Source organism: Octopus bimaculoides, chromosome 4 (genome assembly GCF_046866305.1).
Source record: "Octopus bimaculoides isolate indiv1 chromosome 4, ASM4686630v1, whole genome shotgun sequence".
In the NCBI taxonomy this organism is placed as follows: domain Eukaryota; kingdom Metazoa; phylum Mollusca; class Cephalopoda; order Octopoda; family Octopodidae; genus Octopus; species Octopus bimaculoides.
Window position 1 is genome coordinate 103,660,861 of NC_142931.1, and position 19,648 is coordinate 103,680,508.

Genomic DNA, 19,648 nt, shown 5'->3' on the forward strand with positions numbered 1-19,648 from the left:
CCTGTGTTCTGCTTTACGTTCTGAGGTTGACTTAGGTTTTCATCCTTTCAGGGTTGATAAAATAAGTACCAGTTAAGCTCTGTTGTTGATTTAATTGACTTACCCCACTCCCACGAAATTGTGGATCTTGTGCCAAATTTTGAAAGCAATATTCATGACCATTGTTTCTGTTCTACTCCACCTCTAACCACATTGTATGTAAATGGTTCTGTGTGATGAATTATGCAATATTTATGGTTAAATATTCTTTACTGGCACTTCATCAGACTAGCATTCAGGTGTGCCTCTTTACATGACGTGCTACACTGGTGTTTTAACCATAAATATTGTGTAATTTATCACACAGAACCATGTACATGCAATGTGGTTAGAAATGGAATTGTATAGAAACAGTTGTAATGAATATAACATTTGTGTTAAATTCATTCTTCGTCTTCTTCCTCATTTTATATAGTTGCTGTAAAATACTTGATTATTTTGTGGATTATCTTAGATTACACAGTTATTAATGAAGTCCAGGATTATTATTTATTAGTTATGAACAATATTTTAAATCACTCAATATTAGGGTAGGTAAAGGCAGCAAGCTGGCAGAATCATTAGCATCCTGGACAAAATGCTTAGTGGCATTTCGTCCATCTTTATGTTCTGAGTTCAAATTCTGTCGAGGTCGACTTTGCCCTTTATCCTTTTGAGGTTGATAAATAGAGTACCAGTTGAGCACTCCTCCAAAATTGCTGGCCCTGTACCAATTTTGAAACCATTATTAGGGAAAGTAATTTGTTAAAATTTTGTTATGTAGAAATATCACAGTAATATTAAATTATTGTATGCCTGTGTGTATGGTTGTTTGGAGGGATACCACAGTGTTGCTTGCTTAACTTTTGGAGTAAGGTGTGAATAAAATTCAATTTTATATGTTATACATTTCAAACAAATGATAAAAAAATATGCTACAATGTCTTTCTGTTCTTTTGATAGAAACTGCTGTTATGTGCTGGACAACCTTGTGCGAAGTGCATTCCGTTATGTAGAAGCACTGAAGAAGATTGAAACCCTTCTATCAGAACAGTATCAAGTAAGACATATTGAGCTTTTTTTTAATAACCAGTTGATCTAGCATATCAGTGAAGGGGGGCCGGTGCGCATTGATGCCATCGAGAGGTAGGCCCTGAAACGGCGCGCATTCTCTCCTGATGACCCCATACACTTGCTGGCTTCTGGTATGCGGAGTTCTCGACTGGTAGCACTTGCATGTGCGAGTTGTTTGCAAGACATTCTTCAAAATTTGCTTTTGTTACATTTATTCAAACCTCAGAATCCCTTTCAAATAATTCATGCTTGTATATGAAAACTGTTATAAAACTGATACTGAGATATTTTGATTTACACAATATAATGATAGCAGTTTCAGCTGAACAAATTTAAAAGATTTTGTGTTACTTGATGGAGGTTCATTGTAATCATGGCTTAAATATTCTTTGGCTTAGTTCACTTAACTAAAAATAAGTACCATGTGTAAGTTTGGTTTCCTACTTTAACCCTTTAGTGTTTAAGGTAACCATATCTGACCCAAATATTGTACCCATTTTATGTTTAAACTGGCCAGATCTGACCTCTCATAGCTATCCTACAATATCATTCTAAAAATATATAATCACATCACCAAAATGTCAAAGCTACAAGATAATTCATGATTAATTCAAAATGATGTGAATAGATAAGCATTACATTTGATAGAGTAATCTGAATGCTAAAAGTTTAAGCTGTGGGAACACTGAATAATTAAATGAATGTTTAATTTTTAACTTCATATGCTGAATTCATATGTTATGGACCAGGAGAAGTCTCCAAGAGCTCTTTCTACTGCAATCCCTCCAAGAGACAGTAAAACCTGCAGTAGTTCATCCTGAGTTCAGAGGCACCTCATTTCTTTTGTTACCATGTTTCTGTTTGAAAAATACTGTCTTTGTTTCAATTGATTTTTAGAATAATGAAAAATTTAGTAATTTAAATTTGTCATTATTAAACTGGTGTTTGAAACATAAATTTTTGGAAGATTTGACTTAAATCACTTTGACCCTTTAACATTCAAACTGGCTTTATCTGGCCCAAATATTCTGTTTGTTTTTCGTTCAAACTGGCCAGGTCCAGCCTCTCACACCTATCCTACATTGTCATTCTAAAAGTAAACACATTGAAATCTTGAAGCTACGACATGATTCATGAGTAATTAAAAAAAGATGTGAATAAATAAGCATGGCATTTGACAGATTAATCCGAATGCTAAAAGGTAAAAACAGGAAGTTTGTAGCATATAATCAAGGGTGGGTTGGGGCAGTTTGGTATTGAAAGGGTTAAATGATAAGGAAGAAGTTGAAAGTAATGTCAGTACCAAACTGTTTGTATTTAAAATTGTTATGTGTGTATTTTCAGTGTATGTTAGCAGAATACAGAAGTCAGGGTGTTGTAGAATCTTTTGTGAATTGGATTGCTGCTGGTCAGAATCTGCCATCATTCATGGAAAAACAATCATTACCTGATGCTCCATGGCTAGCTTACCTTATTCTCAGCATTGAAGGAAAGTATGAAGAATGTACACTGTTATGGCCAACTATACAACAAGAGCTTTTATCAAATACCAAAATATCTGTGGAACAAGCCTGGAAGGTTAGTTTGCTGTTTTGTATAATTATTTTAACCTGAAATGCAATCACAGAAATGGGCAACGGTAAAAATGGTAGTAATATACAAAGGAATACAACTGTTTTTCAAATGCATAAACAGATATTACAAAATGTTGAGACACGTAATGAAATGAATGAGAAATAGGAAAAGCAACCATTCTTAACAGATACCTAATCTATTATAACATGATGCTCAATCGCTACTTATTCATATATTAAATCACAATCATATTTATATTTTTTGGAATAAAAGATTCATGTTCAGATACCAGAGTAGTCTATATAGGTTATTAAACATTTACAGATTTAGACTAACATGTCGTTTGAAATATATATTTGAACATTTCTTGCTTTTTTTTTTTTTTTTTTGACTAATTTCAGAAATCTGCTGTCAAACTCAAGTTAAAGACAATCTCTGCTTTCCATCGTCTCAATATTTACCGTTGGGCTCAACAAGCAGTAGACACTCCTAATGATCATCCTATATTGCCTCTAATATGGCAACGCTTTTTTGTGCTCTACCTGGGAAGATCTATTACACCTGGAAGGTATATCATTTAATTTATAGTTATCAATGATTACAAATTTATTTATTCCATACTTGCCTTTCATGAGATATAATTGCATATAACTTGTGCAAATGTGTGCATGATTTATTTTTCACAATTTGTTAGTCTTTAGAAACTGTCCTTAGACAAAGGAGACTTGGTCAGTCTCATAGTCAGTCCTATAGTCTTTACGAATTGTCTTAGGATAGAGAAAACTTGGTCAGCAAATCAAACAACTGATCTATTTTACCAGGCATAATGAGAGTATTGACAATCCAAGAATGTACAGCTATAGAGGCTTTATTGAAATCAATTCATATAACTCACATGTTCGATGGCCGTTTGTTATTTTTCATTTGAGCTTCCTATAAAGTGAGGGATGGTTGTTCATTACTTGAATTTTTTTTGTTCCATTGGTAGAGGCTAATCTTTCAAGAGAAGTTCAATGACCATTTACACATGTTATATCTCATTAAATGCCAACCATTTAAACCTTTCTCCCTATCTAATCAGATATTTGATTATCAATAGTGACATGGGTTTTTAGATGTGTAGCCATTTCTTCATGCATAAGATGAAGTATTTCAAACAGACCTCTTGTATACAATCAGATCCAGGAACTTTACAGCTGAGCATGTCTTTTCCTTTCTTCTGTTATTGCTATTATGTGTAGGTGTAATTTATTTTCTGACATATAGTGATTGCTTTATTGTTGTAGTGCACAACTCTTTCTCATAGCTTGCAGCAGCATTTATATAAATTATTTCTGTTTTAGTTTACAGTGTCTCAAAAAAAAAAAAAAAAAAGCTTCTAGTTTCAAAAGAACCCATTTTCCTTGAGCTTATATTTCTGCTCTTAGTTTTCTTTATAGAAATTACATAGCAGGCTCCACTTCTCAGAAATTTACAATGTAATCTTATTAATGTCTCCTGTAATATTTATGTCATCTTGTTTTCCCTTCCACTATAGTTCATTTCATTTGTTCTTCCCCTCTTCTTGTTTGCCATTAATGTCTCCTCTAATGTCAAATTTCTACATATGTCACCTGCAATGTAATACATTGGGAAATGTTTCATCATCCTACCCGTTGTCATAATTTTCTTTTTTATTTCATTGTTATTTGTCTGTTGTATATTGTATGATCCCTATGAGTTTACACTTTTTGAAAGCTCCTTTATTCTTCTGATCATTCTTTTTACCTTTTTTCTCTCTTTCCAATGTTGCTGTTATATGAAGTTAACACTTTTGTCAATATTTACAAATTTTTTACTTGCTCTGTCAGTATACAGAGTTTTATTTTCACATTATAAATTGTATTGTGAACTAGTATTTAGTAACTATAACTGTTTTCTTGTTCTGTTGCTTAATTATATTCCGGCTTTTACTTATCTTAGATTAATAACTAACCAGCTGTTCTCTTAAAAATCTATATCATGCATTCTGACAGATAAAGTAAATATAATCTATAATCTTCATTAATATTATTTCTGAATTAGTCAGAGATGTCATCTTGTTTTCTCTTCCACTATAGTTCATTCCATTTGTTCTTCCCTTCTTGTTTGCCATCAACTTCTCTAAAGTCAAATCCCTACATATTTCATCACAGATTTTTGTTACAGCTGATAATTTGGAATTTCATTTTTCTATAGATCTGCAACAATATTTGTATTATATTTCACAGTTTACCAGAACGAGCAAGCAATGGAAACCGGTTCTTTGAAAGCCTCAGTTACCGAAACCTGCTGAAAAAAATGAAAAAGAAACTTGTGGATGTAGTTCAGCACCATATTGCTGTGTTACAGAGTGCCAAAGGTTCTGAAGGAGAAAACACAGGTGAGTGATGACAACTTAACAAAACTTCTCCATTACTTCTGGAACTCAGCAGTTCTTTCATTTTAATGTTCCGTTTTTTGCATATTCTGCTTTTGACTTTACAACCCTGAAGCCACCCTGACCTTTCTTAAACCAACTATCCTTTCAAAAGAAACAACATTCCACACAATCTTTTATCAAGAACTTGGCAGTAGCTAAACTGGAACTTTCAAATAGTCCAACCCAGTTACAATATCTGTTCCTTAATCTCCCCTAACACAATAATAACTGGTGCAGAAACTCTAGTTCTAACAACTTCAGCTACACTCAATCAACCCCATTTAGTGCATCTAGTGTAAGCTCTGCAATAGAAAAAAATAGGGTGCTGTTTAGATGATCATTTCCATGAACATCCACAACACTATATTATATATACATGTATATGGTGTGTGTATATCTGGTTGTGTACATATATACTTTATGTCAGATCACAAGCAACCCGAGATGAACCAGTCAAGTATGGTGTTGTTTAAATTGACTATACTCCATCTTCTATTATTTGTAGGTAGCCACCTATGATAGAAGTCATTATTTATGATCTTATGCCTCTGGTAGTATTAAATTTTTAAATATTTTACGTATGCTCTTGTGTCAAATTGGGTGGAATGATAGAAATGATAGTGTATTCAACAAAATGTATCTATTTCCCTTTATTTTCTGAGTAAAAATCTCATTTGAGTTAACTTTGCTTTTCATTGTTCTTGAGATGAATTCTTTGGATGTTTTTATGCATATATAGGTCAGCTCTGATTGTATAGTTCTATGGTATGTAGTAGTTAGCCAAACAACCAGGTACAACCTTTACATCTATTGTTCCATGGCTCGACCTTGTTAACAATCTTAGAGTACACTTTGACATGCAGTGATGAATCAAATGAGATTCAGTGTGCCAGTATAGATATGTTATATTCTCTCCACTGTTAAATCTGTTTCTGTATGCCTCTTGTTGTTGTTTAGCCCCAGGTCTACTATGATCAAACAGACCCATAATTAAAGGCATTTCAGTCATATCATGCTATTTTTTCAGGATATCTAGGATCACATTATTGAAATATGGTAGACTGGGATTTGGCTGCTGTTTCTAGTATGTTTAATGACCACACAAAGATACCCTTGCTTGCCTGTATGCTTGTAGATATTGTGGTTGCTACCACGAAGGCAGGTATGATGGATTGGGTCAGAGCACAATAGTGTTCCTCTGCACATTTGTGTTGTGCTGCATTCTCAACCCATGATGTACTTAATGTTTTTTCTAGTCCTCTCTGTATCTGGTTCTATTTTAAAGTTTGTCAGGGCTAAGTGGAAGACTTGTAAACTTAAGGATTCTATTGTAGTGGTACTTTGGAGTGGTTGGAAGTGCTTTTCATGGGAGGGACTGTTTATGTTGAAGTTGGATGTGGCAACAAACTGTACTTATTGTATGTCCAGAAGGTCTTTGATATTCTTGTTTCATTTTGTAGCTTGTCTGAAAACATGAATTCTTTTTAAGATATACTCAGGGTTATCTCTCTTTGGTATCCTCTGCTGAAGAAGGCATAACGAGCCAGAAATGCTTGTAAAAGTCCAAGAGAAGAATCCACTGAACTGATAATGGTGACACCTTTACTATAAGTGAGAATTTTTTTCCACAGTAAATTGCAGTGAAATTACCTTTAGAAGTTAAAATGTCACAGACTTACTGGAACTAATCTAAAAACATTTATGTTCTTTTTTTCTTTAAGAAGTACCTATGCCATTGACAGAATCTAATAATAATTTCTTATGTACATTTTTAGAATCTCCACCCATGTCTGAATCTTCCAGTTGCCTTTCTTTAGAATCTTTGAAAGGAGAATGTGAGGAAACCTTAAAGAAGTCGTTAAATACTCAATTACATACTACATTACAAAAGTGAGTTGTTGTTTTTTATGTTGGATATTGTTCTGAATGGTTGGAAGCTCTTGATACACTGAGAGACAAACCAATATTTTATGATATTAATTTGATCCTTTGTTGATCTATGGAAGTCTACTTGTTTCTTGTATTGTCATACACTGATTATTGTCAGAAGAAAGAAGTCTCTTAGATTGACTTGTAACATGACAAATTAAATGAAGACAAATCATCAGAAATAGCCCCATGTCTCATTAAAGGTTATGACACATTTTCATTTTGCTACTGTCTGGACTGAAATGTGAACCAATATTCTTTTATCCCCAAGAATTTTTCTTCTCTACTGATTTGAGGTCCATTTTCCATATGCATTCCTAAAATTTTAAGTGTTGAGATCCATATCTCAAGGTTTTACGAGTGAGTTAACAAATTAGATTTAAAGGAATGGATGTGTCTTATTGCATACCTGTCCAATCCAAGCCAATATGAAATTACAGGTGTTCAAATGATGGTGATAGTGACATTACACATTCCACATGAGATGACCTTTTAAGGTGAATGTCATTCACTTCCTGGCAAATGTTACTCACTCTTGCGTGGTGGGTGAAATTCTGCAGATGTAGAAGCCTTTGCTCTTTGCTCTTTGCTCTTTACCCAAACTGTTGCAGCTTAATTATGAGCCACTTGAGAAGCTTGGGGTATTAAGATTTTGTTGTGTTTAGGATGTGGAGGGACATGCTTAAAAAAGATGGTTTCAAGTTTCAGTTTTTATAATTAACAGATCTTTTGTTCACTTGCAGGAAAGAGACCAGTTTGATTGATGTAGGACTAGAGAGGAAAATAAATTTAAGGGAAGAAATCCCATTACAGATATTGAAATATATTTGGTTTTAATTACTTAATTATAATTCAGTAATGGATAATGTTGATTAAAACTTTAGTATTTGATATGTTCATCTTTTATTATCGTTTATCAATCCAAATGTTGTGTGTGTGTGTGTGTGTGTGTGTATTGTGTGTTAAAATCATATACATGTGTGTATATGATTTTATGTGTATGTTTATGTATATAAATGTGTATGTTTATGTTTGTAAATGTAAAAGTCAACCATGTGTATGCGTTTGTAAGTGTAAGTATGAAGAGAAAATAGTTAAAGAGAATAAACTTATTTCAAGAAGTGTCGAATAATTAAAAATATTCTCTCCTAAACCTTTCAGCTTATTTGAGAGTTTTCAATTTTGGCTGGATGAACCTCGACTTCATGAAGCTACCTTATATCTCCCTGCACTTCCAACACAATATGATTCTGAGCGCTTGCAGAAGATATTTTTCTGTGATAAGGTGGGTTTATTTATTTCTTTGATATCATACAAACATTTTCTTGTTTTTTATTAAGATTAATTAATAATAATGTATTTGTTTATAGGCAATAATTTGCATGCGAGCGTACGTGCATGTATACACACACACACACATATATTCATATATATATATATATTTTACGCTACTGACATTTGCTGTTTGTTCAATTAATATTACTTTAAACTGTTTCGCATTTAATTGAATGTAAAATGAATATTATTAATTAATCTTACTATAAAATATACTTGGATTGAATTGCTGATGTGAATCAGTTGTCTTTTAGGTTTCTTTATTTGATTTACTCACTGATTATTAGTTATTGTAATAAAACTGAATGTTAATCAGATCATTAAGGCTAAATAAGTCAGAGTGGGATGTATATCTTACAGATGGTGGAGAAATCATATTGAGTTATGGGTGCATATCTCACAGCTGGTGTTGTCTTATGCTCCATAGACAAGATGTTAAATATAGTTTTGTAAAAAAATTAAAGAAATTCGTACTTAGTTAAATTGTTATTATTGGATACTTTCGATTAATCTTGAAGACCTATATTTTTGGGGGGCCACAAAATTGGAAAATATGATTTTTTGATGTTTTCCTAATTTTATTTGTAGCATAAATGAACTGAAATGTTTTAAACTGTGATTAAAGCAAAACCTGTCATTCTTTTATCTAATATATAATAATAATTGTATTTGAAAATATATCTATATTTTCTCCAACTCCATCAGATTAGAAAATCAGGTATTTGGTGCAATTTATAGACATTCTTATGTCATACCTATTTACAGTTGTCAATCAGATTTGCTTTGCCCATACCATTTAGAAACATCAGTATCGTATGATGCACTATCTTAGCTACATTATTTTGTACACTGTCTAAACCATGTAGTCCAATACTCTGTTTCAGTTACTTAATGTTTCCTTGCTGGTTTAAACTATATCAGCCATCTTTATTCATATACTTCAAATAATGATTACTCATAGAATTCAACCAAACCGGTTTTATATGAACTAAAACTATTGAAATACTGTACTTGATCTCTAATTGTGGAGGGAACAAGTGGAAGGGGTAGACTCTGGAAGATGTGGAATGAAGAGGTGAGGAAGGATCTTCAAACATTGGGTGTCACAGAGAGGATGACAAGAGACCATGGTTCCTGGCAGTTTACTGTGTTTGAGAAGATACATCCAACTAAGTAAAATTGTCCTTGCATACAGGCATGTTTCTTGCATCCCACTTCAGCTGAGCACTCCTGTTGTGTCCCACATTATGGCGACATATTTTGTTGTCTCTGTGGGACTGGCCTGAACAGTGTACCTTGCTGACTGACATTACTGACTGCATCAGTCAACAACAGATCCTAATCTTGTAGGCTTGTGGGTGCTGGTGCCACATAAAAAGCACTTGTGCCGCTGCCACATAAAAGCATCCATGCCAGGCTGGGTAAAAGCACCCAGTACACTCTGGTTGGCATTAGGAAGGGCATCCAGCCTTAGGAGCCATGCCAAAACAGACAGGGAGCCTGGGCAGTTCTTCAGCTGGTCAGTTATTGTCAAACCGTCCAACCTATGCTAGCATGGAAAACAAGCGATAAATGATGATGATGATGATGGTAGTGGTGACGACAGCAGCACTGGTGGTGGAGGTAGCGGCTTATAAGATACTTTATTTTAACAAAAAAGTGTCTCAAAAAGTCATCCCGAGTCCTATATGTGTAGTGGGACCCATATTACATGCATTAATGCACTAAACATTTTTTATTTGAATGTGCACTGCTGAAATGAGGGGGTGCATCTAATGTGCCTGAGCATCTTTTATGCCTTTAGATGCAGTAAATATCATAGAACTTTACATTAACATGTCTTGTTTCTAGTTATGTAATTATCTGATATGTAAAACTTCATGAATAGTTGTACTTGAAATATTTCATTGATAGCTTAGAACATTTTAACTTGGAAACTTTTTGTTTTGCAGAGTCCTTGGATGGAGTTAATTGATATGAATATGCTTACTTATGAATCTTTAACGTTGGCACTTGTGTGGACTGAAGAAATCACTGTGAGTTACCATCATCAATATAAGCAGAAAAGTAAAACTGATTCTAACTTCAGAGTCAGTACTGGTTAGTATATTTATATTTTCTTAGGTGAAGCACCTCATTTAGATTTTTATTTCCTAAATTTTCAGTTAATAATTACAAGAAGTAAAGACATTTTTTGTTATATTTACTTGTAAATAAATAAAATATTTTAAGTTATTGGTTGCCAATAAGATGTAGAAAGATAGGTTCTGTCACATGGACTTATATATTTCATGAGGTTGATGTCTTCACTGAGACCCAAATGACAGTGAATTCTGGGTTTGCAAAGAAGTATTCAGTTTTTATATAGTAAAATCATATTCACTGCAGGTATTTTGGGATATTTATATCTAAGTATTTCTGTTTAGGAATGGTTATATAAAATTTTCTGAAAGTATCACCTGTGATAGACAGATGGTGTCTGATATCTGCTGATAACAAATTCTTTGACCCCTGTCAGTCATTAACAACCATGGGTAAGGGTCCTAGTTGTCTGCCTTAATGGAATAGTGTTGTCTGTGGCTGAATGGTCCAATGCATGAATGGCAGTCGCTTCCACACAAGCTGCACTTGTAGGTTGTCCTGGTACTGTTTAGGTTGTAGTGTAGTCTGGTTCTATCGCTCTGGTATAGTCTGTTTGAAAGGATCCAAGCCTGTTCAGTATGGTATGAAGGACAGGTTGTTGCCCATGCAGCATGTTCCCCCCACCCCCCATCCTTCCCCACATCACTGATGAATCCAAAGGAATAACACGGCCATTAGAGTTTGGCACCAGTATCATCACAAGAGTTGGCAGAACAAGGTTGTAGACAATGTCAAACTGCCTCAGGGACTCTGACTATTAATTTTTTCCCCTCAAGGTTTATACTCAGAGCCTTTCCCATGGCTAGGTATATCTGCAGGGCAATGGGCATTTGCAACTCTATTTTCCTTCCACTATGTAGATGGGTTGCCCCCCTGCTCCAGGCTAACAAGCTCCATTTTCCCAACTGACTTGCTAATTAATCCATAGGTTGGGAGCAGTAATGGCTAAGAGGTGGTTCCATACTCTTCAGAATCCTGAAACTACTGAACCAGGGCCCCACTACTTTATGTAGTTTAAAATCATACCCAGATATATGCTAGCTTACTGTCTAACTGGCAGTCCACAAGAAACAATAGTTTGTCTTCAAATATACATCTCCATAAACATCTTTCCATCAGCAGAGCAAGATAACCATTTAATCAATAAGGTGATCATAGATCAATAAGGTGATCATAAATCAATTAGGTGATAATAAAATCACTAAGGTGATCATAAAATAAATAAGGCGATCATAAAATCAATAAAGTGATCATAAAGTCAATAAGGTGATCATAAAATCAATAAGTTTGTCATATTTTTTTGTTTGTTTTTGATTTTATTCTTGTGTCTTGTCTTTGTATTTTCTTTTCTAGCCACAACTCGAATTCTGAACCGGTTAAAAACACACAGCATTCCACTAGGCCCCCCTCCTATAACTGATCCATCACCACCTGTACCAGAAGTGACTGTTACTGCACTTGAAGAGAAGTCTACCCTTATGTATATTATAAATACAGATTTGAAAGTACTCTGCAACCATGCTAGGTAATAATATCACTAAATTAATTCCTCAAATATTTTATTAATTGTATCAAGTGACATTTGTCAATATGTCCTCCTTTAACTTTTACTCAAAGGCATGCACACACACACTCACTCACACACACACACACACACACACACACACACACACACAACACTATTTCACTCTCGTTGTAAAAACGATTCTCTTGTATCTGTAATTAGTAAGACATGAAGTGTGTTAGTTTTTCCTCTTTCTATTATTATCAGTTTTTGAGATCAGATCAATATTTTATTAAACTAGTTATCATTCTAGTTTGCAATAAATGATGAAATATCCTCATGCTTCTGTCATCAAATGATGCACTCTGTGTACTCTTGTCGTCGAATGAGATATTATTATCCTGACAAGCACTGCCTTTACATGTTGGATTATGCTGAGAGATGCTGCTGCCACAATTGAGGGAGTGGTTGATGATAAATATGAGTTGGAGGGAGATAGGGGAGAGTAGATGATGACTAAAGGTTGGATATTGTTGATGGTTGAATGCAGTGAATGGTTGAGGGGTGATGAATGTATATATCATTTGTTGGGAACATTGGGGAGAGTAGGTGCTGAGTGGTAGAATAGGAGGGGCGAATGTCTGTGATGATTCCTCTCTTTATGGTTGAAGAATAATGATAATCATAAGATTGGTTTTTCTGAGACAAAAAAAAAAGAAAATGGCAAGCTGGCAGAAACATTAGCATGGTGGGCGAAATGTTTAGTGGAACGTCTGCCGTTACGTTCAAATTTTGCCAAGGTCGACTTTGCATTTCATCCTTTCGGGGTCGATAAATTAAGTACCAGTTACACACTGAGGTCGATGAAATCGACTTAATCCCTTTGTCTGTCCTTGTTTGTCCCCTCTATGTTTAGCCCCTTGTGGGCAATAAAGAAATAGGACGGGCGAAGAGAAACACAATAGTATTATGTTGTCCGGAAAGTTCTGAGTGTTTTTAATATGCAAAAATGGATATATATGTAATTGACCTTTCAATAGATTTTATTTGATGAATTAATTTCCATTATTATTAATAACCTTTTCCCATCTATCAGGCAATTTAGGTATTCCACAAGCATAAAATTTGACTGGTTTTGAAGAGTAAAAGATATCTAGATGCATTTTCACTCCATCTAAATTGTTAAATGTTTTTCTTTGCAGTGAGTTCTGTTAGAGACAAAAACAAGTGGTAGTCAGATGGTGCAATATCAGCAGAATCTAGTGGATGGCATAAGAGACCCCAGCCAAGTTCATGTAACTTTGTTTGGGTAGCCAAAGACACATGTGGTCAGGCATCATCTTGTTGGAACACTACCCCTTTCCTGCTGGCAATCTCCATCTTGAATTCTTTGATTCTTTGGTTCAAATTAGCCAGCTGATGATAGTACACATCAGAATCAATGGTCTGGTTTTGTGGGAGAAGCTCATAATAAATAATGCCTTTATGATCCCACCAAACACAAAGAAAAGCTTTTCTGACATAAATATTTGTCTTTGGTTGCTGTTTTGGGGAACCATTATGCAAACTGCAGGATCTTTTTTGCACTATGTTTTCATACACAATTCATTTTTCATCTCCAGTCACAAGCTGTTTCAAAAAAGTCATGCTTTCATTCCATTTCAAAAGTATAACACAAACAGAATACTGGTCCAAGCAATTCTTTTCTGAGAGTTTGTGAGGGGCCTATACATTATAGTGAGAAATGTATCCTAGCTTCACTAGGTGTTTATGAGCCATACTTTTAGAAACTTCCAACTCTTCTGCAAGTTTCTAGTCATAATATTTGAGTTTTCTTTGATTTTTGCCTTCAAAATATCTTCATCCAATTTTGAAGGTCTTCCACTGTGACTGTCATCTTCCAAGTTAAACTCTCTAGCTTTAAATTTTGCAAACCACCTTCGAACAGTTGATTCACCAACAGCATCATCACCATATACTTCACAAATGTTTTCACAAGTCTTTGCAGCATTTTCTCCTTTTGAAAAAAATGCAACACAAATATCGAATTTTTGGTTATCCATTTCAAATGTCAATAAAGGGTAACTGGAATAAAAGATAAATCTATTTTTAGTCAAGAACAAAGAAGAGATGCACTACCACTTCAAGCAATACCAAAGTTTTAACTGTTGTGTTTCAGGTGTGTTTGTTCAATGAAACATTAAAAACACTCAGAACTTTCCGGACAACCTAATAATAATACAATAGACAGTGGGTAGTTGAGAGAAAAGGAGATGACATATAGGTGGGTAGGTTACAAGACTATGAGGGGAAATGACTAATATGGTTCATCAGGAGATTGAAAGATGTATGATAATAGGAGTAAGTCAACAGAAAATGATTAAGTAGAGAGTAATAGAAAGAGATAATTTGGTGGCATAGAAGGATGGGTGATCAATATAAAATGTGAGTGGAGAGGAACAATGTAAAGGCTGAAGCATAGATGTCAAATGAAGTGATTCCTGGTAGTGAGAAAGACAACTGGTATCACAAAAAAGGATGATAAGACATAATTCTGCCCTCAATTAATTACAGCAACAGAATACTGCAGTTAGGTAAGTGATAGAGAGATGATGGGTGGTGAACAAAGCTTGATGAAGAAATAGAGTGTGGGGCCCAGTTGTGAATGTTTACATGATGTTCCAGAATCTCAGTTTTGCCAAGATGGACAGATCTTCATGAGTATCACACATTATTAGTTGCCCCACACTTTTGTCATCTTCATGAGATTCAAAACCCTGAGATCAGTCTTCCCTACTTCATCCCATATCTTCCAAGGTCTCCCTCTTCCACAAGTTCCATCCGCATTAAATGACTGGTCCTTTTTTTTATACAGCTGTCCCCATCCATATGCATCACATATCCACACCAGAGTAGTCTTCTCTCTTGCATTCTACATCCTCAAGTGATTCCTTGATACCCAATTTTTCTGTCAACACATTTGTACTTTGTTGTTTATGCACCTGATGTTGCACATCTAATGGAACATGCTAGCTTAATTACTTTCTAGTTACCATATGTCCTTTGCATTCAGTGCCCACATCTCACTACCATGTAGCATTGTTGTCCCTCATAAGTATCAAACATATATTTAATCTCTGTAAAATCATTTGATGAATAATTTTTTCACTTTGGATCTACCTATTAATGTATTATATTTTCCTTTCATTATTTTCAGAAATTTCTCCAGGCAGGTATCTAGACATATAACTATGGATTTAGAATACCTTGATCTGCTTCCTCAACTTTACAGCAATGAATGGAATCAGGTATATAGAACAACTGCTTTTAATAACTTATCTTAGTCGTTTTCTACTTATCATCATCATCCTCATCATCATTTAACATCCATTTTCCATGCTGGTATGGGTTGGACAGTTTGACCACAACTGGTAAGGCCAGGGGCTGCACCAGACTCCATTGTCTGTACTGGCATGGTTTCTATAGCTGAATGCCCTTCCTAATGCCAGCCATTCCACAGAGTATACTGGGTGCTTTTTATGTGGCACCAGTGCCTTTAACATGGAACTGGCACGAGTGCTTTTTATGTGACGCCAGAACTGATATTAATCCTGCTATGATGGACAGGTCTTCTTGAGTACTACAATGCATCAGATATCTCAGTCCTTAGTCTTCTCTTTCATATGGCTCTTTGTCTTGAGATTGACATTCAATGTTTCATCCTATGTCTTCCAGGGTTTCCCTCTTCCACAAGTTCCATCCACTTTAAGTGATTGGCACTCCTTTATGTGACTGTTTACATCCATACACTTAACCAAACAAGTGCAGCCTTCTCTCTTGCATACTGCAACTAGTTCCTCTTATGCTTAGCTAGCTTCTCCTTCAATACACTAAACGCATTTTGTGAAAATTTGATGGTTGTTTTAGCCATATGCCATTTACAGAGAATCTACTGGAAATACCTTATAGCACTATCATATCAAATATATTAGTATGTTACTCATTATGCTCTCTCTCTCTCTCTCTCTCTCTCTCTCTCTCTCTCTCATACATATAAGAATAGTGTCAGGTTCACTCCAGCTGTATGTTGCCTTAAGGCAAATGTCTTTGGTTGGCCTTAGGCCAACCAAAATCTTGTGAGTGGATTTGGTAGACAGAAACTGAAAGAAGCCTGTCATATGTACGTATATTTGAGCATGTGTATGTGCGTGCGTGTGTGTGTGTGTGTGTGTGTGTGTTTGCATTGTCCTTGTCTGTCTTCACATCACATTCTTGTTGTAAATGAGTATCATTAATTTCAAATATTCTGCAAATGGGCAAATATTACCTTGTTTGGAAACAGGTAACAGTTGGTGACAGGAAGGCCATTTGACCATAGGAAATCTGTCTTAATAAACTCTATCATGCGTTGAGCCTCATGGAGGCATCTGGCACCCATACTAGCAGCACATAAAAAGTACCTATTGAGTGTTGAGCCTCACAGAGGCAATGTCTGATGCCAGTGTCGCGTAACTTGCACCTGTTCCAGTGGTATGTAAAAAGCACCTTTTGAACGTTGGGCCTCATGGAGGCAATGACATATGACTGAGACCTTTCGCAATATGCTATGTTTGAGAAGAAGATCCATCAAGCCAAGCGAAATTGCAATCATGGCGGATACTGTTGTCACGCAAATGGTACCTGTGCCGGTGACACGTAAAAGCACCCATTACACTCTTGGAGCGGTTGGCATTAAGAAGAGCATCCGGCTGTAGAAACCATGCCAAATCAGACTGGAGGTGCAGCCCCTCCGCTTGCCAGCCCTGGTCAAACCATCCAACCCATGCCAGTATGGACAATAGACACTAAATTATGATGATGATGGTGGTGGTGGTGGTAGTGTGGGGTGTTTGTGTGTGCGTGTGTTTAAAATGTGTCTATTTAATGTTTTTATATATATATATAAACTGGCTGAAACTTCAAAGTCACAGTCAACAATATTCATGTGTAAGAGTAATAAATTATTGGAGATGTACTTGCATAGCAAGTGACCTGATCTGAGATCGTGTGCTGGAATGAAAACAATTGCAGCGTGGAAGGTGTTTATAAGCCATTTAAAATAACACACAAAAGCCATCAGATTCACTTCAACATTTAAATTTAATTTGTCAAAATACTTTCGTCGCTTTGAGACCGCGACCTGTTCACTGACAAAATGTGATGCAGCACAATTTTATCAGTGAACAGGTCGTGGTCTCAAAGCGACGAAAATATTTTGACAAATTAAATTTAAATGTTGAAGTGAATCTGACGGCTTTTGTGTGTTATTTTAAATGGCTTATAAACACCTTCCACGCTGCAGTAATAAATTAATACTCTACAAAAGTATAGAGTAACCCATCACATTAATGTAAAATTGTTGTTTTTATTATAACTGAATATCAAAACAAACACACACACACACACATATTTATGATGTGCCTATTAAAGTGCTGATGTTGGTATTGGCATATTTATTTTATTTAAGCATATTATTTTATTTAATGTGAATAAAAACATTTGGTCTGTTTCTCAACTACTGCTGTTGTATAAATCAAATTCATTAACATTAAATCTTTCAATTGTTGATAGGTACCAGTAACACTAGAATGCAGGAGTACTATCAACTTTACCCACAAGTGTTCTGGTTCAATCACAACATCTGTAAGAGTAAGTATTTAGATATAATTCATTGTTGCATTGTGCGTTTTGTGTGCATGTTACTCTGCAGCACTTTCTCTTATGGTTGACATATTGTTTTTATCCTCTCATATTTTGTTCAACTTCTTTCTCTCACTATTCAACATGATTTTCATTTTTTCTCTCTCTTTACAGATTCACCGACCTAGATTATTGAGCCTCGTACTGACTGTAATAATAATAATAATAATAGTAGTAATAGTAGTAGTTGTAGTAGTAGTTAAATAGTGTTCCTTCAAATTGCATGAATCCTCTGCATAGGAGTATAATTAGTTGAAGAAAGCACAATGTATGAATTTCAGAGGCAGAAGGCTACAATTTTTGAGGGATTAAACAATTGATTATACTTGATTGATACTTTATTTTTAACCCCTGGAATATTGAAAGACAAAGTTTAGGAGCTTAGGCAGGGTTTGAACTCAGATTGTAAAGGGTGGCAACTAAATGCTGCAAAGTGTTTTATCTGATGCTCTTTTAGTAGAAAGTGGGTTATACATCTTTAGATTGTATACCTGACTTTCTACTATAAACTTAAAGAAATTGACGGAACGCTGAACTCCAGACTAAACAACTCAAACAACATTTATTTACTTGGTAAACATACATATCTTTTAGTTATACATCTTTAGAGGTGAGAATAACGAGCTGTCGAGTATAAGACCGAAAGATGTAGAGACAGCTTTAAACACACGTCCTTGCTCAATCGCTGGCCAGCGTGAAAGAGAATGAATTGAGCGGGAAACGCTTGCTTGTTTAATTTTACGCATGCGTAAGACTACGCATGCGCAGGCGTTACTACACTCTATTAATTCTGATAGTCATTTATCTTGTTAGGAGGAGGATCTGTGATGATAGGGGTGGGGTGTCTTGGAAAACCGCTGGCCCAGTGGTTTCCCTTCATGGCAGAATTAATAGTCAAGACTATTTAAGCATTCTATCTGATAAAATTCATCCTATGGTTGCGGAACTGTTTTGGAGGGAAAAGCAATCTTTCAGGATGATATTGCACCAATTCACACAGCTAAAGTTACTGAATGGCACGAGGGACATTCTAGTGAAGTTGTACATCTTATCTGGCCAACACAGTCCCCAGATCTCAATATTATTGAACATTTATGCTGCATTTTAGATAAGCAAGTAAGGAATTGATATCCTCCACCATCATCACTACAAGAACTGGAGACTGCTTTAGCTGAAGAATGAACAAAAATTTCTTTGGAAATAATTCAAACTTTGTATGAATCCAGACCTTGTAGAATTCAAGCTATAATTACTGCCAAGGCAGTCCTACCCCATATTAAAATAAATTTCTTTGAGATTTTAAGGCATTTCCATTATTTTGTCCATATATACTGTAAGTCCTCGAGAATAGTCCACCCTTGAGTATAATACGCAGGAGATTTTTAGGGGGCTGTACCTCTGAAAAACCTAAACCTTGTGTAAAATACGCACCCCTTCTCAAACTTGAGTCAAGGAGGTCTATATAACGTCCTTGGTTTGTAAACGTATATACGGTAACGTCCTTTATTATTATTATTGTATATATAACATAATGCAAACGTGTTGCTTTTTTGTGCCAGCTCACCGCCTTTCTTTATATATTTTTATATATTTCTTTTCTTTTAATTAAAACTGCAACTTCTTTATATGATAGACGTTAAAAATGTGATTGTTATTTATCATCTTTCTTCATTCTGCACATTTTACAGGTATGTGAAAAAACTCTAAACGCTGATATACAACAGAAACTTAATGATATAGAAGGCCAACAACAAGTTTTAGTACAAGAAGGTTTACTTCCTCCTCCTCAAAAAGTTTGTGTTGCTGCAGTTCATGTGGAAAACATTATCACGTAAGTTGATGACTTATGCAAAGAATGATATTTGAACCATAAACAAAATGAAGATATAAAC

General features: G+C 35.1%; 1 protein-coding gene across 1 annotated transcript in view; it reads left to right on the plus strand.

Moving 5' to 3' along the window:
- The window catches only part of LOC106883775 (ectopic P granules protein 5 homolog), a 131,602-nt gene that overhangs the window by 84,621 nt on the left and 27,333 nt on the right, over window positions 1-19,648 (plus strand). Inside the window, exons 21-31 of the mRNA XM_014934904.3 lie at window positions 982-1,078; window positions 2,437-2,670; window positions 3,069-3,235; window positions 4,917-5,068; window positions 6,883-6,997; window positions 8,198-8,321; window positions 10,324-10,471; window positions 11,867-12,038; window positions 15,235-15,325; window positions 17,628-17,705; window positions 19,445-19,587. Of these exons, the coding sequence (XP_014790390.1) occupies window positions 982-1,078; window positions 2,437-2,670; window positions 3,069-3,235; window positions 4,917-5,068; window positions 6,883-6,997; window positions 8,198-8,321; window positions 10,324-10,471; window positions 11,867-12,038; window positions 15,235-15,325; window positions 17,628-17,705; window positions 19,445-19,587 (1,521 nt within the window). The remainder of the gene's footprint in view (window positions 1-981; window positions 1,079-2,436; window positions 2,671-3,068; window positions 3,236-4,916; window positions 5,069-6,882; window positions 6,998-8,197; window positions 8,322-10,323; window positions 10,472-11,866; window positions 12,039-15,234; window positions 15,326-17,627; window positions 17,706-19,444; window positions 19,588-19,648) is intronic.